The sequence below is a fragment of the Kogia breviceps genome, chromosome 3 (genome assembly GCF_026419965.1).
Source record: "Kogia breviceps isolate mKogBre1 chromosome 3, mKogBre1 haplotype 1, whole genome shotgun sequence".
NCBI lineage: Eukaryota > Metazoa > Chordata > Mammalia > Artiodactyla > Physeteridae > Kogia > Kogia breviceps.
In genome coordinates this window covers 50,347,789-50,374,990 of record NC_081312.1, presented here as the reverse complement: position 1 = coordinate 50,374,990, position 27,202 = coordinate 50,347,789, and the positions used below count along the sequence as shown (strand labels likewise).

Here is a 27,202-nt window from a genome sequence, read left to right as displayed (position 1 = left end):
AGTTTATTATTTAATCTTTCTGAAAAAGCCTCTCTGGGAGCTTCTGATATGCTTCACTATGTTCTGTATGTCTGGTGTGGTGTCATCCTTGGATATATCATCATCTGGGGCGTTCCTTCATCTTTCTCCTATGCTGAATCCCAGTCTTTGCACCTATGTCTTCATATTGCTTGGTTTATGACCTTATTTTTATGAAGCACATCCTCTGGTAGCTTCTTGAGAAAGACTATATGAAAGGTAAAGTCTGTGAGACCTTGTACAAATAAAACTGTCTTCATTATAACCTTAGGTTCAATTAATAGTTTATTTGAATCCAGAATTTTAGGTTGGAAATTTCTTTCAGAATTTTTGAAGGCATTGCTTCTGTTGAAATTTGAAGTTATTCCAATTCTTATTCCTTGGTATTTGACCTGCCCCTTTTCTTCAGAAACATAATAGATCTTCTCTTTGACCCTGACATGCCTGAAATTTCATAATAGATTTTTTTCATCCACTGTGTTCTTTCAATCTAAAATCTGAAGTTCTTTAGTACTGAGAATATTTCTTGAAATACTCTACTGATGCCCTATTTTCTCTGTTCTTTTTGGAACTCTGGGAGATCGGATATTGGGCCTCCTGGCCTGTTAATTTTCTTAATTTTTTTCTCCAATACTTTCATTTCTTTTTATTTTCTGAGAAATTTCTTCAACTTTATATTCTAAATCATCTATTGAATTATTCAGCTATGCTATATTTTTTCTAATAGCTCTGTTTTTTCGAAAGCTCCTTTTTTAGTATCCTACTCCTGATTCATAGTTGCAATATCTTTGCAAAGATACTTTTTGTTTTGACTTTTTCTTCATTCTCCATAGTCTGTTTCCGTTAGGTGCTTTTCCCCCTATTGTTTTCTCTCTTTCCTATAAGAAGCTTTCCAAAGATGTTTCATAACTCTTGGTTGTTTAATTATTTTTATTATTATTTTAAAATATTTATTTTGGCTGCACTGGGTCTTAGTTGTGGCATGTGGGATATTCATTGTGGTATGCGGGCTTCTTAGTTGTGGCATGCATGCGGGATCTAGTTCCCCAACCAGGAATAGAACCTAGGCCCCCTGCATTGGGAGCGTGGAGTATTACCCACTGGATCACCAGGGAAGTCCCTGTTTAATAATTTTTAATAGCATAGGACTAAAAGACTAACTGCAAGCTCTGGATGCATGCATGGGGTGGTGGGCACATTACGATTTTCACTGTAGAGTTATCCAGCTGGGCAGTTTAGCCAGGACACTTCTGATGTCAGGATCTTTTTAGGTCTTTCCACTTGCACTGACCAGATGGAGCAGAGAAGACTCTTCAGTATTAGGATGTGAAGATCTGGCTGCCAGGATTCAGAGAGGAGGAGAAGGATATTGGTCTTTGTATCCAGAATGTAAATGTTTCCTGTTTTGAGTATGGTCCCCTGCCATCTATTGTATCCAGTGTCCTTCAGTCCAGAGGCCCCATTTAACATACCCAAAATAAACAGCAACACACTTACTGAAATCATAGCATTTTTAAAGGACAATACTTTATATATCTCATTTGCATAATATTTTATTGTTTGCATATTGCATAGTGAAAAGAACAGAGTCACAAGACTCATGGTCTGCCTCAACCACTAACTTGCTGTGTGAATTGGGTTAAGTCTCTTAACCTTGCTAACCCATTATCTCCTCATCTAAAAAAAGGAGATGATGATAATACCTACTATACAGGACTGCTAAAGACCAAATGAGATAGTTACACTGTCTTCCTCTAAAGGAACTGCTGAAAATGAATCTATAGTCTGCTCTTGCCACCCCCTTGTTCATCATCTCAACAATAACTGTTAAATGCATTAAGACAATAGGTACCAGTGTGATGCTTTCATTTTGAATACTAACAATAGCAGAAAGGAAGAAAACTCAAGAATGGCCCAATCCTTACTTATCTTTAGAATACTGATTTTTATAATACTTATTTATACTATCCCATCAGGAATTAAATTTCATTTAAAGATTTTTTTTTTTAAAACCTACTCAAAATGAAGATCTATATATGTGAAAAACCCAAGAATACACATGTAGTTGCTTTACAGTTTCCCCTCTGGTATAATATAAGTAAAATACATATCACAGGCAGTTAAACACTTTTCCCCCCTACATTAGGGATGATAATATATATGAAGATTAATTTCTTATGCATTATCCCTAATGTAAAAAAAAATCACAGGTATATTATACTGCTTGTCAAGAATACATACACACGGTAGTCACATCTAGAAATACACACTCTTTCTAACAATATTTCAACCATCATCATTATCTTCTGTATGACCCCTTACAATTATATGTAGTTGAAAACACAAAATTCTCTTTTAAGGCAATTCTGGATGATATTATATTACAAAATACTTGTGTTAAATAATATTGCATGTATGTATTGAACCTCCAAACACAGCCTTTAAACCCTCAAAGTACTAGTCTTAAAAGGTAAACAAAATTTTTATATATTATAAAAAAATTTAAGCTGCTCTGCAACCTTCCTTTGCTAAAAGTTAGATACATTACACCACTCCAGCAAGAGATTAATAAATAAGGATTAAATATTCTATTTTACAAAAACATACAGAATGGCCAATGTAAAAGTGAAAGTCTTACCTGATAATTTCTTTATCAAATTATGTTCATTAGGAAGGAATAAAACATGGTATAAAATGAGAAAACTGTCACTAAATTTATCTCTCTGAAGATAATCACGAGTTGTTATCTAAAAATATCATGGCATCCTTGTTACAAACATTTTTTTAAAAAAGACTGTGTTTCCTGGAACTAGAGAACTATTTGTCTCATAGCTTTTATTAAGCAAACTTGATAAAACCACCACATAGTGGCAAGAGATAGAATAGCTGTTTCCAGCTACAGAAAATATTGAATTCTACCTTAAAGTACAGATCATTTGAGATATAACCCATAACAAAGCAAATCATAGTGTAGTTTGTACCGAATTTCCTTAAGATATTTTTGCTTTCAATGGAGTGTATTCATTTTCCTGTCATTTGAGACCAATTTCTGTTGCTTAGTAACTATTTTCATGTCCAGCCAAGATGTAAAGATTGCTGTGTGCAGTAGGATTTTCTGTTGGCCTACTTTCCAAAACAACAACCCTGCAATTAAATCAAACCAAAAGTTTTGTTAAAGAGTAGAAACAGAGATTTCATCTTCAAATACTAACATCAAACCAGGAAAGAATATCATTGTTCACATTCATACAAGATTACACAGAGATCACATTAATAGATGCACAAATTCAGCTTTACATTTTATAACTTAAAAACAAAACTGAATAAGAATTGATGAATTTATGAATATAAAATATTAAAAACATTTCAGGATAGTCTCATCTTATTCCAACTAAAAACAAATTTGCTTACTCATATATGCCAATAAAAGGTATAATAAAGCTTTAGAATATACATGAACAAGAAGGGGATGGAAGAAGGGCTGAGAGAATAAAACAGGATTTTAAGAGGCACCCACTCACACTGTTCTTCTAGATATTTGCAAATAAATAGTTTTAAAAAGTATGAAATGGGGCCATCTCCCTTGTCCCTGGAACAAAGGCAGGGTAAGAGTTCAATGAAAGGACCAATAGGAAGAAAAACCAATCAAGTGTCATATCATAGGATCTACACTGTGGGAAGACAGGTTTGAGAACAAAATAAAAAACAATATGCCTATGCAGAGAAAAGAGTCTAGAAGGGGAAATGGGAGGGGGGGGAGTTGCATATAATTTATATTTTTCTAGTGTATGAATTTCCTACAACTAGCATATTATTACTTTTGAAATGAAAACAACAAAAAAGTTATACTTAAAGTATGCATTAAAGAAAAGTAGAAGGGGAAAATAAAATTACCTATAATTCAACTGCCCAGAGTTTACCATTATTAATATTCTGACATAGTTTTCTTTCCTCCTAGACATTAATACCTATATTTAAACAATACAATTTAACAAATCACTTTAAAAATTAAGACAAAACAAAAGCCTTGGTTAAGATATATGTCTTAAAATCAAGGAGATGCCCAAGTAAGAAGATAATCAGAACAAGGCAATGGTCTGAAAAGAGTAGTTTTTTAGGGCAATAGTGACAGAGAATGGAGAAACAATACAAACAAAGAAGGGACAGATGAAAGAGAAAATTCTGGGGGAAGGAGTTGGAAGGAAACAAGTAACTAAGAGAAATGGCTTCTGATGCCTACCCTCTATCAAGCAGAAATCTCTCATACTATGTTTCACCAGAGTGCAATTTGTGCCAGGATCACTGAATCATCTACAATTCTTCTGTCAGCCCTTCCTGGAGAAGCAAAGGGCCTCCCATTCTACAGTCATTTACCAGGTGGTCCTCCAATTCTCTTTTATGCAGGACTAGTTACTAGGTTGCCATGCTCTCTAGGCTTGCCTTTTCAACGGCAATGGGTAGTTGCCATTTTCCAAAAATCCTTTTTCTCTTTACAAAAGTCTCTTTACAAATTTTTTATGGAGTCATAACTCCAATTCTCCCCGCCTTCCTTAAGTGTGTAATATCTAAGCAATGGTTTTGTGACTAGACTGAATGTGAAGATCAGAGGTTCTCAATCCTTGCCTCAGGACAAATGTATACCACTCTAGACAGTTTTGCCGCAGTAACAACTTTTGGAAAATAGGAAGGGATAGGTATTTTATTCATCGTAGAGGTAGATAACATAGACTTTGAAGAACAAAAGCTATAATTCTTTTTTCATGAGATGGCATAGTTTTGGAACTTATATTTCACTTTGATCACAGAGACCACATAATTCCTTCTAATTTAGAATAACCTCAGAGACTCAAATATCTTGTGATATAAAAGTAAATGTCAGGAGGTGCACATTCTGTTGGATATATACAGTAACAGTTAATAGAAGTTAACATGCTAGGAAGAAATGATGAAAACAAAGGAGCCTGAAATATATCATGGTACTAGGGACATAAACACCTATTTAACACATTTTGTCTTGGCTGAATATAACTGTTTCTAGAATCATGATCCTCACACTGACAAAAGCTTGCTTAACTGACTAATTAAAATATTTTTCTCTCTCTCTCAATAAAGATACAGGGAAATTTCTCTAAGATTCTGAAGCCTCTAAGAGTTTTGTTTAACATACATAAAAATAAATAAATGAACAAACCAAACAAAAACAAACACATAGATACAGAGTGGCTACCAGGGGGAAGAGGTAGGGGCGGAGGGAGAGTGAAATGGGTAAAGGGGGTTAATTGTGTGGTGATGAAAGGAAACTAAACTTTTGGTGGTGAGCACACTGTAGGATATATAGAACTAGAAATATAACATTGTATACATGAAATTTATATAAATGTTATAAACCAATGTTACTTCTATTGAATATAAATAAATATATTGAAACAATATAAGTATATTGAAAAAGAAGTTCTGTTTGAAACACAGTCAGAGGTTGACAGTATAATTAAAAATACAATCGTTGAACTCCTTTGGTATAAAACAACCAAACTATTACCTGTCTGATCCTAATAAGCGGAAAACTCTTGTTTCATCTGAAATCTCCTGGGTAACCTATGAAAGAAAATACCCCATATTTTTAGTCCCCATATTATTTAAATTATAATTTAAAAATCATTTAGATAGAGTAAGTATTAAAAAGAATGATAATTTTTGATAGACTCAATTCCTCAAATTAAATAGATTTCAGTAAGGTTTATTTTGACTGCTTATTGGTAGAAACAAATCAACATTTATGGAACATCTGTATGGGTCAAGCACTTTCCTTAGAACTTTTTGATATGTATTATCATTCCCATATTATTAAAGAGAAAACTAAGACTAAGTGAGGTTAAGTAACTTACTTTTAGGTCATATAACTAGTAGACCCAAGATCTGAGTACAGGTTTGCTGGACTGCACACCCCCTACTCCTTCCTTTATGTCATAGGGCAGATGCTTGAGGTGGCACCCCTCAGCCCACCTGATTTCAGCAGAGCTGCGGTAGACACTCCCATGCACCAGTGTCTTACCTCTGTGTATCAGGGGTATTCCTCTGCTCTGTCTTCTCCAAAACTAAAGAAAGAAGGTACTCAGTCGTGCACAGGTACCATTCCAAAGTGTGGGGAGTTGACACCTCTGGGGGAAACCCTTAACTACCAGGGACAGCAGTTGGTGTATAAATGCACCCGCCTCCCCACCTTCTGATGAGCCAATTCTGAGGTGTCCTCCACACTGTTCTTCAGTAGTCCCTATGGGATTAAGCCCTCGTTGCCCATAGTGAGAACCAGTTTATTAATGTGCTCTTTGTTGGCTTTTTGTCCCTCTCCATCTTACATTCCTTACTCTGTCACTGTTTTCTGGGATCTACTCCCAAATAAACAAGGACCTGAGTCCTTGTTTTAGGGTCAGCTTTTGGAGGAATCCAAATTCTGACAGTGCAGATATAAAATAAGTATAAAAATACTCTGCTATCAATGAGTTTGCAGTCTAGCTGAGAAGATGGAATTAATAAACTTGAATCAGAAAATAAATCTGGTGCTATACTAAATGCAGCTGATTTTCAGAGTATTAAGTTCAGAAATGTTCCAATCATTGTGGACTAGAATGGCTGAATATTGCATTATGAACATTATAGCTAGGCCCAAATTGAAGGATGAGAACAAAACCAGAAAGAAAAAGGTAAGCAAGGTGACTTAAAAACAGGAGGTAGAAGTCACGTTTGATATGGTAAACAACAAGTAACTTCTACAGATTTCTAACCAAAGGAGTGACAGTGAAAACAGCATCTAAGGACAATTAATGTTATGGCAGTAAGTAGAACTGTAGGCTTCATTAAATGCAGGGGCCTGGTGACATTTAGTGACATGGGTCAGTAACTAAACGGATGCTTTCAAAGACAAGCTGATTTATGTCATTTTCTCTTGGAAGCATTCTAATTCCACTGATTTACATCATTTTTACTTGGAAGCATTCTATTTCTGCATTCATATAAGAGGTGGAAATAGTTATATCTAAATAACAGTGTAAAGGTAATTCAAATATAAGATTTTAAGCTTCAAAATAAGTCCATAAATTTGTGAGGCCCTGGTGTGCAAGAATTACACAGGTACTCACACAAAGGGAAATGTCTCTGTTAGTATTCTCTTAACTGTTAGGATTCACCTCTCAAGCTGGGAGCCCAAGTCCCACCTCCTACATGAACTGTATCCCTATTATCTCAGTAGAAGTGATTTTTGGAGACCCTTCACATCCAGGCTCTGTCACTTAACTAGTTCTGTAACTCTGGGTAAGTTAGTTAACCACTCTGTACCTGTAAAATCGGGAATATGAATAGTACATAACTTTACTGTGAATTGTACCTAAACCCCACTATATTAGCCTTCAATAAGCTAGTATTTGTAAAGTGCGTGGAAGATAGACATCATAAGGGTTTGATATTATTTATAATTATGCTTCATTATGTCTTCAGTGCTATAATAATAGTGTCCTAAATGTATTTGATACTCAAAAAATATTTAGTAAATGAATTAATTTTCTTAGATTTTCCTTAGTCCTGTGATCCAATACATATTACTTTAGAATTTTAAATATAACATTAAAAAAGAAGCTGCAGGGGCTTCCCTGGTGGTACAGTGGTTAAGAATCCACCTGCCAATGCAGGGGACACGGGTTAGCCCTGGTCCGGGAAGATCCCACATGCCGCAGAGCAACTAAGCCCATGAGCCACAACTACTGAAGCCCAAGCACCTAGAGCCTGTGGTCCCAACAAGAGAAGCCACCACAATGAGAAGCCTGCGCACCACAATGAAGAATAGCTCCCGTTCGCTGCAACCAGAGAAAAGCCCGTGTGTAGCAACGAAGACCCAACGTAGCCAAAAATAAAAATAAAAATAAATAAAATAAATTTATTTTTAAAAAAAGAAGCTGCACATTTATAGATTATGGAAAAGACTTATTACCTTTAGAAAAGTTTAGTAAGTTTAGCAACCATATTTATAAATTACAAATAAGAGGACTGAAATTGTGTAAACTCATATTTGACAATTCCTTATGGCCACTGAGAATACAATAAATACAAAACTGAACATTATTTGAAGGGAAAATACTGGCAGTTTTGTTCTACTGGCATTAAAGGCATTAAACATAGCAACGTGGGTTCAGAAAGAAAATACATAAAACGAATGTTTCAACATTTAAAATCTTTAATGGGAATCACTGGAGGTAATTAGAGAAATCTTACCTCATCTGATTTGAAGCTTTTACCCTGCATTCCATGTTTCCAGAAAGCCAACACACTGTCTTGAAGGCATACTAAAAAGATAAGGGAGAACGGGACTAAAATAAGGAAAATGTATAATGCACTACTATGTGCCTTAACTGTCTTTAATAAATGATAATGTAAGGCTATTCAAGTGCTTGGTGCAAAATTCCACTGTCTAGACCATTAGTTCCCAACATTTTTGTCGCTAAGTCATGACAAAGCTCAAATAATTTATTGAGGCAGGGTCATGGAAATTTTGAAAGATACATTATAACAGGCATTTATTTAAAAATGGGCTAACTTGGGCTTCCCTGGTGGCGCAGTGGTTGAGAGTCCGCCTGATGATGCAGGGGATACGGGTTCGTGCCCCGGTCCGGGAGGATCCCACATGCTGCGGAGCGGCTGGGCCCGTGAGCCATGGCCGCTGAGCCTGTGCGTCCGGAGCCTGTGCTCCGCAGCGGGAGAGGCCACAACAATGAGAGACCCGTGTACCGAAAAAAAAAAAAAAAAAAAAAAAAGGGCTAACTTTTGATGAGCTGGACATCAGCATATTAATTTTTCTTTCATATACTATCTTTTGTCTTTGGTAAATAATAAAAACAACTGTTTTTTTGGATTAAAAAACATGGTTATTTAAATAATGTGATATATTTAGAAGTAGCTATTAAGGAAGCATCTTTTATTTCTGTTCACATATTCCCTATTATAAAATTAATTTTTTAAAATACACTTGTCCTGTAATTTAAAATTTAACCACACACTGAATATTTTTGATCTGTGAACCAATTCTTATTTGGAGGGGCTAGAGGCTCTCAGTTATAGTACTCACTGTTGCTACCCAACCCCATCAGGCCTCCAAAGCCCAAAGGGCCTTTGCCTTGGTCTTGCAGGTCCCATTGTTCACAAGGGTGGTCACAGATTTGAGCCAAGCTTGCTCAACTTCTTGATGGCTTTGGAATCAGGAACGACCATGACCCCAAAGTGTGGCCACCTCATGACATGCCATATCCCCTCTTGCTGCCCACCCATCTCCCATGATCCCCTGGGGTGGCCTGAGGGTCTTGGAGGAAAACCTGTTCTCACTGTGCCTTGTCCATTTCTGTGTCCTGCCTGTGCTGGGCCCACTGAAGCACACATATGGGGTCACTCAGTGGTTTAGAAACAGTGGCAGGGCCCCCAATTTTGGGGTGGGGGGAGGCAGCAGGGCCTCTGGGTCCTTCCTGGCCAGAGGCCAGAGTCATTAAAGAACAGTGAGAGAAGGAGAAAACCAATTTGATTGTTGGAGAGTTAGCCATATGCCCTATACCAGTAAAGATGATGGGAGAAAGTGATTGAAATTTATTATATTTCTTACTAGAATATTGACTCTTTAAAAAGTTAATTTAAGAATGTTCTGGAAACATAATTTAGCTCAATAAACATAAAAGTATTCTACAATAACAAATCATACAAGCTTCACTAGCCATGAAATAAAAAAACAGGTAGTACTGGCTTTGTTTTTAAACGGTGACTTAAAGGGACTCTTTTTACCCAGGAGGATCCTTGAAATTATTCCAAAGTTCACTGGAAAGAAGAGATGGTAGCCTAGGAGGAACAAACTTTTGTATAACGAAAATATCCTAAAAAATTTGGCATATATGAAAAAGTTGAGGTACTAGTGTATTTCAGTTAAAATTAAGAGGACCTAAAGATCTGTATATTGGAATCTCTATTGAAAATATTAAATCTTAGAAACTGGCATGCAATAGCCAGCATACAAAGGAGTAAAAGAAGAAAATATTTCCAAAATTCCTTTTGTCATGGCATCTACAGGAAGTTTAGGTTTTCTGCTTGAATAAAATTTCCAATCATAAGCAAATTATTTCTATGTAAGATGGTTACCCAGAAAGATGAATGTACTTTGCAATAGGGCAAAACTCCACTTGAGAAACCATTAAATTTTTAAAAAATCAACAGAAAACTTTCTAAACAGTGAGAAACACATTTTTTAAAGTATATACATTTAATTATAAAATACATACATTTTTTACAGCCCAAATAAAAATCACCAATTTTGTTTTTGACTTAAAGTAGAACCATATCATGAATCATTCAGAATGTTTCCACCCATGGTATTTTTTCATAAGTTCTATCACCCTTGAGGAAAATACTTACTGACATATAATCAGTGAGGATGCAAACAATAATAATTTTTATCATAAAACCAATGATATTACAGAGTAAAACACTCATTGACAAGGAAGCAAATTCAAATGGCATAGTATTTTCCAGATTCTGTGGGTAACTATTTATATTTAAATAGACCTAAAAGCAAAAACCATCAACACACACCAACCAGAATCTTACACGGCAAAGAATTCTAGCGTATCTAACATTGTTAATCACATCACACAAATACCTTCATGATTTGGAAAGAATTGGAAGAAGTATAATTCACTTGATGCAGCAAAGGGAACAATGAATAGAAGAAATGATTTCATATTTTAAATATTCAAGAAACGACAATAAAAGATTTATTACGGTCCAGACCTGCACTGTCTAATATTATAGTAACTAGCCCTGTGTGGCTATTTACGTCAAAATTTAAATTAATTAATATTTTAAAAATTAAAATGTAGCATTAGCCATGTTTCAAGTACTTAACAAGTGTGGTTAATGACTACTGTATTTAAGAACACAGAGAACATTTCTATATCAAAGAAACTTCTATGAGACAGTGCTGGTCTAGATAACCCTAAGTACAGAATGAACAAAAAACCAAGTACTCTAAATGCATTATTAAAAACAGAAGACTTACCTACAGATTCAATGCGAAAATCAAAACTTAGCTCAGAGGCCAGTTTCTTACTTGATTTTAGTTTTCCTTGTAGATTTACAATTTTTACAAATTCTTAAAAAAAGAAAAAACAAGTCAAGACTGGAAATACAGATTTGCTAAAATAAATGTAACCTGATAAGTGGATTTAACATGGATATATAACAATATTCTTAATAAAGTTCAATTATTTCTCTTGATTCAAGTATACCCAGTGGAAAATTGTCACTGATATGTTCTATAAGAGTGAGGCCTCCGTTGTAAATGGCAATTCCACCAGTATTTTTTTCATAGTTTATATTGAACACTTAACGTTCTCTTTTTTTAAAAAGTGAAGTGTTTCTTTAACAGTGGTTAACTTGGTGCCTAAATATTCAGCAATAAGAGTTGGTTTTTTCCCCCTTACAAATTACATAACATATGATAAGTAATATTTGCAGTAATTCTTAACTTTAGTATGTAACTAATATTCTACAGAAGTACAAGGGAGGAAAAAATAGTACTCTCAAAAGTCAGAATTTCTTTATAAGTAAACTCTGGGATAGACAGTATATGTGAATATTTCTATTTCCCTTTTGTCCATTTGTTTTTTAATTTAACCATCTTAGCTCTGACTTGGAAGATATCTTCTCTCTGCATTACTTTCTCATCTGTCTACCATTATTTATGATTACACACCTATCGTGATTACACACCTATCTCCATTGCTGCTTAGTAAAACTGATTTATACCATAGAGTTGACAAACAATTTTCAAAGTGTTACACTGCGCTCCCCCTAAGAAAAGAAAGAACAACTGAAGAAAGTCAACTTTCCATTTACCATGAATAGCTGGGAAATGGAAGTCCTAGTTAATCAAAGGTTTAAAAAACTTAAAAAAAAAATACATAAATCAACAAAATGAAAACTAAGTACAATTTATTTTCCTTGTTTGACTCAGAAGGTATTTAAGCATTTAATTTTAAAGGTTCAACACTACTACAATTAAATTCTTATCATGTTTATGTCATTAATTAGTACTGAGCCTTCTACTTGTTTGGGTAAAAAAGAATTTATCAAATTCACTTAAGAGTAACCAAACAACATGCCAATCTTTTCTTTTTTTTTTTTTTTTTTTTTTTGCAGTACACGGGCCTCTCACCGCTGTGGCCTCTCCCTTTGCGGAGCACAGGCTCCAGACGCCCAGGCTCAGCGGCCATGGCTCACGGGCCTAGCCGCTCCACCGCATGTGGGATCTTCCCGGACCAGGGCACGAACCCGTGTCCCCTGCATTGGCAGGCGGACTCTCAACCACTGCGCCACAAGGGAAGCCCACATGCCAATCTTATCAGTATTCAGAGAAATCAAAAGTACTTAAGGGATAATGGGCAAATGAAACACTCTGGGGTTTGGTTTACTTATCTATAATATTAGATGATCTTTATGATTCTATAAGGTAAATCCACTAGGGAACACTTTAGAGAATAGAAATTAAGACAAAAATACAGGTAAATTAAGTAGTGGAACAATTTAAAAAATAACCCTAAACATCTATGGGCAGGTCTAGTAATTTTAAAATATTGGAATGAATCAAACCACAGCAAATATTGCCAAATTTCAAAATATAATGCCAAGCCTGGGTGAATTTCACTTGCAGGATTCATTGCATTAAAGTAAGGGGGATTTTAAGAATCAGTGTTTTGTTTGCAAAATTGAAAGCACCTGTTAAAGTTCTGTCTCTTCCACTGCATATACAGTACAACACACAACTATCAATAACATCTCTCGCTGCATCAAAAGAATCAAAACTAGCAGGTAAAGGTGTCAAATCTATTTGTGCATTAGAATATCACACTGACATGATTCCAAAAGTTCATGTTATATGACAAGTGACCAAATTAGTATAACCTTCTATTTTTTCATTAATTACAATGAATTATACAGAATTTTATACAGAATAATTTTATACAGAATTTTACCCCAAGGTTATGGCAAACTGTTCTAATACAGTTGTCCCTCAGTATCCACAGGGAATTCGTTCCAGTACCCCTCATGGAGACCAAAGTCCATGGATGCTCAAGTGCCTTATATGAAATGGCCTAGTGTTTGCATATAACCTATATACAACATCCCATAGACTTTAATTTTTAAAAATATTTTTATTGAAATATAGTTGATTTACAATATTGTATAAGTTTCAGGTGTATAGCACAGCAATTCAGTTATACATATGTGTGTGTGTATATATGTAAATATAGTCTTTTTCAGATTATTTTCCCTTATAGGTTATTACATAATATTGAGTATAGTTCCCTGTGCTATACAATAGATCCTAGATTACTTATAATACCTAATACAACACAAAAGCTATATAGTTGCCAGGCACTTGCAACTTCAGGATTGCTTTTTTGAGCTTCCTGGAATTTTTTTTTCTAAATATTTTCAATCCATGGTTGGCTCAATAGAGGATGTGGAACCTACAGATACAGAGGGCTGACTGTATAATGTTCCCAAGTAGGCCAAACAGAAAAAAGAAAAAGGTCACAGAGGACAGTCTGACAAACAGATCAATTAGTTACTGTACCTGTAGCCAATTTAGGTTTTTCATCAATAAAACAATGCCACTTAAGGTGGAAAACTGCAAATCTACTTTACTGATTCTATTAGAATCAATTCCATGAAAAGGTATATTATATCAAGTAGTATACTTAGAATAAACTTTAAAATAATACTTACTGTCTAAACATACTAAAACAGTATCTCTCTCCAACTGTGTTACATGAATGGAATCTAACTGTTGGCTGCCTTGGGGGGGAAAAAAACAAGGTTACAGTTATATAACATGCTTTAGAAACTAGAACTTAGAAAAGAAACACAAATTCTGATTTTTTGCTGTGATTTTAAGCTAGTTTTTGAAATAAACACAGAAATTATACTTTGTAATTGTCTTGTCAAAAACTATATGTAAGTCAATTTAAAAGAACAAAGTCCTATGCAAGGCTAACTGAGCTGAGAAAGGCTCAATATTACAAATATTACACTTAGTTAATACCTCTGCTAGTTCTAGAAAGATGAGTTACAAAAATAAAATGAAGCAAACAGTAAATATGGGGAAGAAAGTAAGATGCATGCTATACAGTGACTAGATTTTGCTTTGCACTTTACAGTAGCCAAAGGGAAGATGAAAACAAGATAAGTTAGGTGCATCAAAGTGTCCCTGAGATAAAAATAAGTCAGTAATTCAGAAAAAGCAAAAGGATTAACGAAGCTATTAGAGAGAAATTTTCCTGGTATGGGGGGAGGATGGTGTGTGTGTGTGTGTGTGTGTGTGTGTGTGTGTGTGTGTGTGTGTGTGTGTGTGTGTGTGTGTGTGTGTGTGTGTGTGTGTGTGTGTGTGTGTGTGCGCGCGCGCGCGCACGCACATAGGAAGGAGTTCCTGTATTAAAAGGACACCAGGGTAGCATAATGAACAATACTGTCAACAACATCTTTGCAGGAAGCAACTTTCATCACTTTGCTGATATTCACAGGGATACTTCTCTTAACATCTGCTAATAGAAATCATGATATTTTTGCAGAACGTTTTTGGTAAAACAATTTATTTTAGCCACTCAGACTGTGTGAATGGTCTAGATGAAGCTAAGAAAAGATTTTAGATAATTTAGAGCAGTCATTCTTTTTTTAAAATTAATTTTTATTGGACTATAGTTTATTTAAAATGTTGTGTTAGTTTCTGCACTACAGCAAAGTGAATCAGTTATACATATACATATATCCACTCTTTCTTAGATTCTATTCCCACATAGGTCATTAAAGAGTACTGAGTAGAGTTCCCTGTGCTATACAGTAATTCTTATTAGTTATCTATTTTATATATAGTAGTGTATATATGTCAATCCTCTAGAAGCTTTTTAAAAAAAATTTTAATTGTATTTATTTTTTTATATAGCAGGTTCTTATTAGCCATCAATTTTATACACATTAGTGTATACATGTCAATCCCAATCACCCAGTTCATAACACCACGATCCTCACCCGCCACAGCTTTCCACTCTTGGTGTCCAAATATTTGTTCTCTACATCTGTGTCTCAACTTCTGCCCTGCAAACCGGTTCATCAGTACCATTTTTCTAGGTTCTACATACATGCGTTAATATACAGTATTTGTTTTTCTGACTTACTTCACTCTGTATGACAGTCTCTAGATCCATCCACGTCTGAAGAAATGACTCAATTTTGTTCCTTTCTATGGCTGAGTAATATTCCATTGTATATATGTACCACACCTTCTTTAGCCATTCGTCTGTTGACAGGCATTTAGGTTGTTTCCATGACCTGGCTATTGTAAATAGTGCTGCAATGAACATTGGGGTGCATGTGTCTTTTTGAATTATGGTTTTCTCTGGGTATATGCCCAGTAGTGGGATTGCTGGATCATATGGTAATTCTATTTTTAGTTTTTTAAGGAAGCTCCATACTGTTTGCCAGATTGGCTGAATGAATTTACATTCCCACCAACAGTGCAAGAGGGTTGCCTTTTCTCCACACCCTCTCCAGCATTTCTCGTTTGTAGATTTTCTGATGATGCCCATCATAACTGGTGTGAGGTGATACCTCACTGTAGTTTTGATTTGCATTTCTCTAATAATTAGTGATGTTGGGCAACTTTTCATGTGCTTCTTGGCCATATGTATTGTCTTCTTTGGAGAAATGTCTATTTGGGTCTTCTACCCATTTTTGGATTGGGTTGTTTGTTTCTTCAATATTGAGCTGCATGAGCTGTTTATATATTTTGGAGATTAATCCTTTGTCCGTTGATTCGTTTGCAAATATTTTCTCCCATTCTGAGGGTTGTCTTTTCATCTGGTTTATGGTTTCCTTTGCTTTGAAAAAGCTTTGAAGTTTCATTAGGTCCCATTTATTTATTTTTGTTTTTATTTCCATTACTCTAGGAGGTGGATCAAAAAAGATCTTGCTGGGATTTATGTCAGAGTGTTCTTCCTATGTTTTCCTCTAAGAGTTTTATAGTGAGCTTCCCTGGTGGCACAGTGGTTGAGAAGCTGCCTGCCAATGCAGGGGACATGGGTTCAAGCCCTGGTCTGGGAGGATCCCACATGCCACAGAGCAACTAGGCCCATAAGCCACAACTACTGAGCCTGCGTGTCTTGAGCCTGTGCTCCACAAAAAGAGAGGCTGCGATAGTGAGAGGCCCGCGTACCGCGATGAAGAGTGGCCTCCACTTGCCACAACTAGAGAAAGCCCTCGCACAGAAGACCCAACACAGACAAAAATAAATATAAAAATAAATAAATAAAACAAAATAAAAACATGTTCCCTCTCTTTAAAAAAAAAACGAGTTCTTTAGTACCGAGTCTTACATTTAGGTATCGAATCCATTTTGAGTTTATTTTTGTGTACAGTGTTAGGGAGTGTTCTAATTTCATTCTTTTACATGTAGCTGTCCAGTTTTCCCAGCACCATTTATTGAAGAGGCTGTCTTTTCTCCATTGTATATACTTGCCTCCTGTGTCATAGATTAGTTGACCATAGGTGCATGGGTTTATCTCTGGGTTTTCTATCTTGTTCCATTGATCTATGTTTCTGTTTTGGTGCCAGTACCATATCGTCTTGATTACTACAGCTTTGTAGTAAAGTCTGAAGTCAGGGAGTCTGATTCCTCCAGCTCCGTTTTTTTCCTTCAAGACTGCTTTGGCTATTCAGGGTCTGTTGTGTCTCCATACAGATTTTAAGACTTTTTTATTCTAGTTCTGTAAAACATGCCATTGGTAATTTGATAGGGATTGCATTGAATCTGTAGATTGCTTTGGGTAGTACAGTCATTTTCACAATACTGATTCTTCCAATCCAAAAACATGGTATATCTCTCCATCTGTTGGTATCATCTTTAATTTCTTTCATCAGTGTCTTATAGTTTTCTGCATACTGGTCTTTTGTCTCCCTAGGTAGGTTTATTCCTAGGTATTTTATTCTTTTTGTTGCAAAAGTAAATGGGAGTGTTTCCTTAATTTCTCTTTCAGATTTTTCATCATTAGGATATAGGAATGCAAGAGATTTCTGTGTATTAATTTTGTATCCTGCATCTTTACCAAATTCATTGATTAGCTCTAGTAGTTTTCTGGTGGCATTTTTAGGATTCTCTATGTATAATATGTCATCTGCAAACAGTGACAGTTATACTTCTTTTCCAATTTTTATTCCTTTTATTTCTTTTTCTTCTCTGATTGCAGTGGCTAGGACTTCCAAAACTATGTTGAATAATAGTGGTGAGAGTGGACATCCTTGTCTTGTTCCTGATCTTAGAAGAAATGCTTTCAGTTTTTCACCATTGAGAATGATGTTTGCTGTGGGTTTGTTGTATATGGCCATTATTTTGTTGAGGTAGGTTCCCTCTATGCCCACTTTCTGTAGAGTTTTTAATCATAAATGGGTATTGAAAAAAAAAAAAATAAAATAAATCGGTGTTGAATTTTGTCAAAAGCTTTTTTTGCATCTATTGAGATGATCATATGGTTCTTATTCTTCAATTTGTTAATATGGTGTATCACATTGATTGATTTGAATATATTGAAGAATCCTTGCATCACTGGAATAAAACCCATTTAATCATGGTGTACGATCCTTTTAATGTGTTGCTAGATTCTGTTTGCTAGTATTTTGTCGAGGACTTTTGCATCTATACTCATCACTGATATTGGTCTATAATTTTCTTTTTTGTAATATTTTTGTCTGGTTTTGATATCAGGGTGATGGTGGCCTCATAAAATGAGATTGGGAGTGTTCCTTCCTCTGCAATTTTTTGGAAGAGTTTGAGAAGTATGGGTGTTAGCTCGTCTCTAAATGTTTGATGGAATTCACCTATGAAGCCACCTGGTCCTGGACTTTTTTGGGGTTTTTTTTTGCGGTACACAGGCCTCTCACTGTTGTGGCCTCTCCTGTTGCAGAGCACAGGCTCCAGATGCGCACGCTCAGCAGCCATGGCTCATGGGCCTAGCTGCTGCACGGCATGTGGGATCTTCCCAGACCGAGGCATGAACCCGTGTCCCCTGCATCGGCAGGCAGCCTCTCAACCACTGCGCCACCAGGGAAGCCCTGTTGGAAGATTTTTAATCACAGTTTCAATTTCATTACTTGTGATTGGTCTGTTCATATTTTCTATTTCTTCCTGGTTCAGTCTTGGAATGTTATACCTTTGTAAGAATTTGTCCATTTTGTTGGCATAGAGTTCCTTGTAGTAGTCTCTTAGGATGCTTTGTATTTCTGCGGTGTCTGTTTTAACTTCTCCTTTTTCATTTCTTATTTTATTGATTTGAGTCCTCTCCCTCTTTTTCTTGATGAGTCTGGCTAATGGTTTATCAATTTTGTTTATCTTTTCAAAGAACCAGCTTTTAGTTTTATTGATCTTTGCTATTGTTTTCTTTGTTTCTATTTCATTTATTTCTGCTCTGACCTTTATGATTTCTTTCCTTCTGCTAACTTTGGGTTTTGTTTGTTCTTCTTTCTCTAGTTCTTTTAAGTGAAAGGTTAGATTGTTTATTTGAGATTTTTCTTGTTTCTTGAGGTAGGCTTGTATAGCTATAAACTTCCCTCTTAAGAGCTGCTTTTGCTGCATCCCATAGGTTTTGGATTGTTGTATTTTCATTATCATTTGTCTCTAGGTATTATTTGATTTCCTCCTTGATTTCTTCAGTGATCTCTTGGTTATTTAGTAATGTACTGTTTAGCCTCCATGTGTTCGTGTTTACATTTTGTTCCCCTGTAACTCAGTTCTAATATCATAGCGTTGTGGTCAGAAAAGATGGCTGATATGATTTCAGTTTTCTTAAATTTACTGAGGCTTGATTTGCAAACCAAGATGTGATCTATGCTGGAGAATGTTCCGTGTGCACTTGAGAAGAAAGTGTAATCTGCTGTTTTTGGATGGATTGTCCTATAAATATCAATTAAATCTATCTGGTCTATTGTATCATTTAAAGCTTGTGCTTCCTTATTAACTTTCTGTTTGGATGATCTGTCCACTGGTGTTAAGTAAGCTGTTAAGGTCCCCCACTATTATCGTGTTACTGTCGATTTCCTCTTTTATAGCTGTTAGCAGTTGCCTGATGTATTGAGGTGCTCCTATGTTGGGTGCATATATAATTGTTATATCTTCTTCTTGGATTGATCCCTTGATCATTATGTAGTGTCCTTCCCTGTCTCTTGTAACATTATTTTTAAAGTCTATTTTATCTGATATGAGTATTGCTACTCCAGCTTTCTTTTGATTTCCATTTGCATGGAATATCTTTTTCCATCCCCTCACTTTCAGTCTGTATGTGTCCCTAGGTCTGAAGTGGGTCTCTTGTATACATATAGATATATGCGTCTTGTTTTTGTATCCATTCAGCAAGCCTGTGTCTTTTGGTTGGAGCATTAAATCCATTCACATTTAAGGTAATTATCAATATGTATGTTCCTATGATCATTTTCTTAATTGTTTTGGGTTTGTTTTTGTAGGACCTTTTCTTCCCTTGTGTTTCCCACTTAGAGAAATTCCTTTAGCATTTGTTGTAGAGCTGGTTTGGTGGTGCTGAATTCTTAGCTTTTGCTTGTCTGTAAAGCTTTTGATTTCTCCATCGAATCTGAATGAGATCCTTGCTGGGTAGAATAATCTTGGCTGTAGGTTCTTCCCTTTCATCACTTTAAGTATATCATGCCACTCCCTTCTGGCTTGTAGAGTTTCTTCTGAGAAATCAGCTGTTAACCTTATGGGAGTTCCCTTGTATGTTATTTGTTGTTTTTCCCTTGCTGCTTTCAATAATTTTTCTTTGTCTTTAATTTTTGCCAATTTGATTACTATGTGTCTCAGTGTGTTTCTCCTTGGGTTTATCCTGTATGGGACTCTCTGCAGTTCCTGGACTTGGGTGGCTATTTCCTTTCCCATGTTAGGGAAGTTTTTGACTATAATCTCTTCAAATATTTTCTCGGGTCCTTTCTCTCTCTCTTCTCCTTCTGGGACCTCTATAATGCGAATGTTGTTGAGTTTAACGTTGTCCCAGAGGTCTCTTAGGCTGTCTTCCTCTCATTCTTTTTTCTTTATTCTGTTCCATGGCAGTGAATTCCACCATTCTGTCTTCCAGGTCACTTATCTTTTCTTCTGCCTCAGTTATTCTGCTATTGACTCTTTCTAGTATAGTTTTCATTTCAGTTATTGTATTGTTCATCTGTTTGTTTGTTCTTTAATTGTTCTAGGTCTTTATTAAACATTTCTTGCATCTTCTCGATCTTTGCCTCCATTCTTTTTCCGAGATCCTGGATCATCTTCATTATCATTATTCTGAATTCTTTTTCTGGAAGATTGCCTATCTCCACTTCATTTAGTTGTTTTTCTGGGGTTTCATCTTGTTCCTTCATCTGGTACATAGCCCTCTGCCTTTTCATCTTGTCTCTCTGTGAATGTGGTTTTTGTTCCACAGGCTGCAGGACTGTAGTTCTTCTTGCTTCTCCTCTTGAAGTTCTTATGAATATACTTTATATCTTGTGTTCATGACACACTTGGGAATTCTAGGGCGGACCAGTGGTTAGGACTCAGTGTTCTCACTGCCAGGGGTCAGGGTTCGATACTTGGTCAGGGAACTAAGATCCTGAAAGCTGCACTTCAAAATTCCTCTTTGCATTTCAGCTAACATTTTTCTATTGATCTTCCCACTCAAACTATCAAAAAATGTTGTCCACCTTTGCTGTCTCTATTTATTTACTTCTCACTCATCCTTTGCCATTGTAATCTCAGAGTAGTCATTCTTAACTACATCTCTTTGGGAACCCAAAGATCCTCTCCCTTAAAAACTGCACATCTGAGCATAAACACAAAATTATTATTTTGGTTTTTTGTGGACCTTCCAAAGTCCATATATAGTGAAGAATCGATGTACAGAATTGGTAAACCGTTGTCCCTTGGCAACATTCCAAAAAATAACTTTTTCTCAGTAAAGCTATGTTCGTGCATTTATTCAACATTTATTGAGTGCTGATAAGTGCTAAGCACCATCCTTGGAGAAAAGGATACTGCAATAATACATCAAACTACGACTAAAAGAGTCTTGGAATAGGAGTTCATTTTAATTGTTACAGCTGTTGCCAACTCAAGGTATGGCCTCAACAATCAACATACCTGGGAGATAGATTAGCAATCATTTGTGAAAATGGAAAAGTCTAATAAAGGCAGTCTCTGCTTTAGGGCGATTTGAATGTTTACCCTCAGAGTCCTGGCTCTCCTTAGGAAGTAATTTTGGGTCTGCCTTAATTTTAGCCTAGACAATGTTAAAAGTGGATAGAACAGTTTGCCCCTAGCATTCAAAAACAAAACAAACAACAACAAAAACCCTTCAAACCTCGCCCCTGCAAATTCACAAGAGGACTCACTGAATGCCCAGCCTTAAGCAACGTAACCTCCTACTATATCATACAGAAGATAGTCGTTTGAAAACTCACATTAGATAATCGTATGAAATGACTTTCTCTACACTATTATTATACAGTAACCAGTAAAAACAAATTGGGGCTGTCTGCCAAACATGATCTTGGGTTTTAAATAAACTGACCCATAACTCTTCTTTTTAGCAAAAATTACATGATAGGAACATGTTTCTATTTGGGCTGTTTAAATTTCATGATAATAAATGTCATTTCCACCTTTCTGTTAGCTATACCAGGAAGATACGCATCTACCTCAACCAAAAACATTATTAGAAAGAAAGGTGGGTGCAGGTGGGGTGGGTGGGTAAAAGAATACATTCCTATTTTATTCTACTGAAAATTATGATTTGATCTACAAAGACAGTGATATTAGTCCAGGGCATGCTGGAACGGGCTTGTACTGGACTGCTAAATTTTCAGAGATTTTGCAAGCCAGATGACATCAAGTTGGTAGTCTGAAATTGGCTGTGGTGGGAGTATTTATACCACAGAAATAGGCAACTGCTACAAACCAGGCTTCTCTGTGCCCCAAGAGTCTATTGTTAAACATTTACTAGGACACCACTAGCTCATACTAACTCTGAAAATGACATTAGTGCAGTTCTACATTAACTTAATTAGCTGGGTTTTATAAAAAAGTTCTTATAATTTAGCCTATAAGTGATCAAAAGCCAAAGATGCTTAATAAGAATCTTCAAACTTATAATACTTGTAACAGACTTCTTCTCAAGGTGATAAAGAATGTAACAGTGGTCAGAAATTAGTTATAACTAAAGCTTACTTGACTTCATATGTAAAAATAGCTTGATAAATCTGGGTGACATGGGCTTCCCTGGTGGCGCAGTGGTTGAGAATCTGCCTGCTAATGCAGGGGACACGGGTTCAAGCCCTGGTCTGGGAGGATCCCACATGCCGTGGAGCAGCTGGGCCCGTGAGCCACAACTGCTGAGCCTGTGTGTCTGAAGCCTGTGCTCCACAACAAGAGAGGCTACGATAGTGAGAGGCCCGTGCACCGCGATGAAGACTGGCCCCCACTCACCGCAACTGGAGAAAGCCCTCGCACAGAAACGAAGACCCAGCACAGCCAAAAATAAATAAATAAAACAAATGTGGGGTTTAAAAAAAAAAATCTGGGTGATAATACACTAGCACAACAAAAACAGTAAACTGGCAAAATGAAGATCTTCTTCATTTTACTTATTTTTTAGCATGAATTCTTTAATATTTTATTTTTAAAACTTTAAAAATTTATTTACTTATTTTGGTTGCGCTGGGTCTTAGTTGTGGCAGGCAGGCTCCTTAGTTGAGGCTCATGGGCTCCTTAATTGTGGCTCGTGGGCTCCTTAGTTGCAGCCAGTGGGCTCCTTAGTTGTGGCTCATGGGCTCCTTAGTTGTGGCACGTGAACTCTTAGTTGTGGCATGCATGTGCGATCTAGCTCCCTGACCAGGGATCGAACCCTTGTCCCCTGCATTGGAAGGTGGATTCTTAACCACTGCAGCACCAGGGAATTCCCTTGACATGAATTCTTGATTGATTTGTTCCAATTTTAAGTTTGAAAATAAACTTCTCAACCTTTTCAGAGTTTTCACTAAGACATGTTTGATAAAATCCTAGGCTAACAAACCATTCTCAGAAAATGCAAGAGATATTTTCCTGTATATTTAAATGGTAAAGCTTGGAGGCCACACGAGAAGCTTCTATTCCAGTATGAAAAGTACCATAACTCAATGATTTTAAGAAGTGTGTGTGGGGAAAACTGATAGGAAGAAAAAGTTATTTCTTTGCTTGAGAAGCTGATAAAATTTGAAAAGTATCTTAGAAAACTTAATTATTTAGTAAGTCCAATGATAACAACTAAGACTTTTAAATGTCAGGAGTCATTAAAATTTTCCTTGGTAAAATACTTTGTATCAAATTGCCTCAGGCAAATAGAGATCATAAACTATATGTACATGATCCTCTGGGCTTATTTGGGAAACTATGTTCTGAATCTTTATTTGAAAGAGCCCATGCAGGTTGAACCTATTCTGCTTCTTTTGTAGGCAAAAGCATCAATATTTTAACATAAAGTAAAAAGCACTTACCTCCACCAATTTCTGTAAACCATGAAGATGCAGAGTTCAAATTGATTGTCTCAAACTGAACTACCTGATTTAATTCGGTGCCCTTGCTAATAGCTACACAGACCATAGGGTATTCCTGTTCTGGTATTACCAGCATTTCAAAAACATTCAAAGGACTTGGCAAAGGAAAATCAAAGTGCTGCAAAAAATAAACAGATGAGTAATTTAGAAACAATCTCCTCATTCATATTGTTGAATAAATTCAACAGAAAAGCTTTCATTTTCCTAATTGATCTAATTCTAAAAAACGAATACCTCTTACCAGCACAAAAACAGACATATAGATCAATGGAACAGAATAGAGAGCCTAGAAGTAAACCCACACACCTATGATCAATTAATATACAACAAAGGAGAAAAGAATATACAATGGAGAAAAGACAGTCTCTTCCAACAAGCAGTGTTAGGAAAGCTGGACAGCCTCATGTAAATCAATGAAGTTAGAACACTCCCTCACACCATATACAATAATAAACTCAAAATGGTTTAAAGACTTAAATATAAGATATAGCACCATAAAACTCTTAGAAGAGAACACAGGCAAAACATTTTTTAACAAAAATCATAGCAATAGGGCTTCCCTGGTGGCGCAGTGGTTGAGAGTCTGTCTGCCGATGCAGGGGACACGGGTTCATGCCCCGGTCTGGGAGGATCCCACATGCCACAGAGTGGCTAGGCCCATGAGCCATGGCCGCTGAGCCTACGCATCCAGAGCCTGTGCTCTGTAACGGGAGAGGCCACAACAGTGAGAGGCCCGCATACCGCAAAAAAAAAAAAAAAGAAAAAAGAAAAAAAAATCGCAGCAATATTTTCTTAGATCAGTCTGCCAAGACAAAAAAATAAAAATAAATAAGCAAAAATAAACAAATGGGATTTAATCAAACTTAAAAGCTTTCTGCGCAGCAAAGGAAACCATAAACAAAACAAAGAAAACGTCCAGAATGGGAGAAAATATTTGCAAATGATGCACCTGACAAGGGGTTAATTTCCAAAATATACAAACAGCTCATATAACTCAATATCAAAAAAACAACCCTCAAAAAATGGGCAGAACACCTAAATAGACATTTTCCCATAGAAGACATACAGATGGTTAACAGGCACATGAAAAGTTGTTCAACATCACTAATTATTAGAGAAACGCAAATCAAAACTACAATGAGGTAACACCTCACAACAGTCAAAATGGCCATCACTAAAAAGTCTATAAATAATAAATGCTAGAAAGGGTGTGGAGAAAAGGGAACCCTCCTACACTGTTCGTGGGGATATAAATTGGTGCAGCCACAATGGAGAACAGTATGGAGGTTCCTTAAAAAACTAAAAATAGAGCTAACATATGATCCAGCAATCTCACTCCTGGGCATATATCCGGAAAAGATGAAACTCTAATTTGAAAAGATACATGTACTGCATGCCGTTCACAGCGGCACTATTTACAACAGCCAAGACCAGAAACAATCCAAGTGCCCATCAACAGACGACTGGTGTAAGAAAATGTGATTGATACACACATACACACACAGGAATATTATTTAGCAATAAAAGGAATGAAATATTGCCATTTGCAGAAACATGGATGGACCTAGAGAATACTATGCTTCATGAAGTAAGTCAGACAAAGACAAATACTATATATCATTTATATGTGGAATCTAAAAAATAATACAAATGAATATATATACAAAACAGAAACAAACTCACAGACATAGAAAACAAAGAGGAAAGGGAGTGGGGAGGGATAAATAAATAGTATGGGATTAACAAACTACTATACATAAAGTAGATAAGGAACAAGGATTTACTGTATAACACAGGGAACTATATTTAATATCTTTTAATAACCTATAATGGAAAATAAGAAATAACTGAATACTTTGCTGTATAACTGAAACTAACACAATATCATAATATTTCAATTAGAAAAAGGACTACCTTTAAATATCATGATAAGAATCAGTCTTCCATAAAAATATGTTTTAGAGACTTGGCCATATTCTTCTTTATGGCTGTGATATTTCTGGATGTTTATTAACACAAGTTAAAGATAAAATCTTAAGAACACAAAAATCCCTAAACCAAATAAACACCTATAAATAAACTATAAACATGCTATCCCTAGATTGTAGCATTGGGGTCTTATAATTTCAGGCTCAGTTATACATTAGTGTTTTCTAAATTAAAAAAGTGTAAACAAAGTAATATATACCTTTATTAACATGAATTTCTGCATTGGCTCATACCACTGAAGTAATACAATTCCAGACTGTAAAGCTCCACAGAGGTATTTATGTCCTGTGTAAGGGTTTCTGACTGGAAAGAAATGAAACAAAACAGACACACCCAAAACCCTGAATATATTTATATAAAAACAAAGTTTAGCTAAAAGCAATTACTAAGTTATACTCACCTAAAAGCTAACCCAGCTTTCTTTATAAAGGCAGTGCTGATACATAGGAAAAACCAATTAAATGTGGCCTGCCACTGATACCAAAATATGAATGGAAGAATAATCATTTGAAATGTTAATTTAGGTGATAAAGGATAATTATTGTTTCTGTTCACTAGGATGATAAGAGTGCAGAAAGTAAAGAAACATGATATCTTTTTCCTTTGGCTTTGTTATACCCTTTCCTTTTCACTCTCTTATCTCAATTTTAATTGCATACATTTACTTCTAAACATCTTTAATATACTAGGTTCTTAAATATAAAACAGTATTTTAAGCACCAAAACACCTAAAGTATTTTACAATCTAAAGAGCTGCTTAAGTAAATGGACCAAAAGAGTGAATTCTAGGTCTAGTGAATAAGAAGGTCTAGAAGGCAACTGAAATCTATCATTCCATTAAAAAAAAAAAATTTCTATTTATTTATTTATTTTTGGCTGCATTAGGTCTTCATTGCTGGGCAGGGACTTTTCTCTAGTTGCAGTGAGCGGGGGCTACGCTTTGTTGCGGTGCATGGTGTTATTGCGGTGGCTTCTCTTGTGGAGCACAGGCTTTAGGCACGCAGGCTTCAGTAGTTGTGATTCATGGGCTCTAGAGCGCAGGCTCAGTAGTTGTGGTGCACAGGCTTAGTTACTCCGTGGCATGTGGAATCTTCCCAGGCCAGGGATCAAATCTGTGTCCCCTGCACTGGCAGGCAGATTCTTAACTACTGTGCCACCAGGGAAGTCCTATGATTCCAGTTTTGGTATAGTAGTTTACAGCTGTCTACTTAAGACAAGATGAAAATAACTAATTACTTTACAACTTAAAGATGTAACTTCCTTGACTCAAATCTACAGAAATTCACATCAGTCTTTCCTTCTCCCCAATTTGATTCCCATCAACAGTAATGTATTTGATTATAAGAATAGTTATTTGCAGTAAGCTCTATCTTAAGATATTTGAGTTATACTTCAGATTGTAAGCATTGAGACCTTTCCTGAGTCAGAGATACTGGGAATCCGATAACAGAAATGGACCTGCATCTCCCTAGAAAAATGCTCATGAAATTTGTTTATAACT

The 27,202-nt window shown here is 35.9% G+C and overlaps 1 protein-coding gene across 2 annotated transcripts in view; it reads right to left on the bottom strand.

Annotated features, from left to right (window-relative positions):
- Nucleotides 1-845: 845 nt before the first annotated feature.
- MAP4K5 (mitogen-activated protein kinase kinase kinase kinase 5) overlaps nt 846-27,202 on the bottom strand; it is a 147,236-nt gene continuing 120,879 nt past the window's right edge. Inside the window, exons 26-33 of one of the 2 annotated variants that reach the window (XR_010839564.1) lie at nt 25,901-26,004; nt 23,653-23,830; nt 13,831-13,899; nt 11,099-11,191; nt 8,281-8,351; nt 5,558-5,613; nt 3,000-3,162; nt 846-1,356 (exon numbers count right to left, since the gene is read on the bottom strand). Coding sequence is in view for 1 of the 2 variants with exons in the window: in XM_059057085.2 (XP_058913068.1) it covers nt 3,075-3,162; nt 5,558-5,613; nt 8,281-8,351; nt 11,099-11,191; nt 13,831-13,899; nt 23,653-23,830; nt 25,901-26,004 (659 nt within the window). In the remaining variant the exon portion in view is untranslated. Of the gene's footprint in view, nt 1,357-2,656; nt 3,163-5,557; nt 5,614-8,280; nt 8,352-11,098; nt 11,192-13,830; nt 13,900-23,652; nt 23,831-25,900; nt 26,005-27,202 lie in introns of those variants that run through there. The other variant, XM_059057085.2, reaches the window with a different exon arrangement.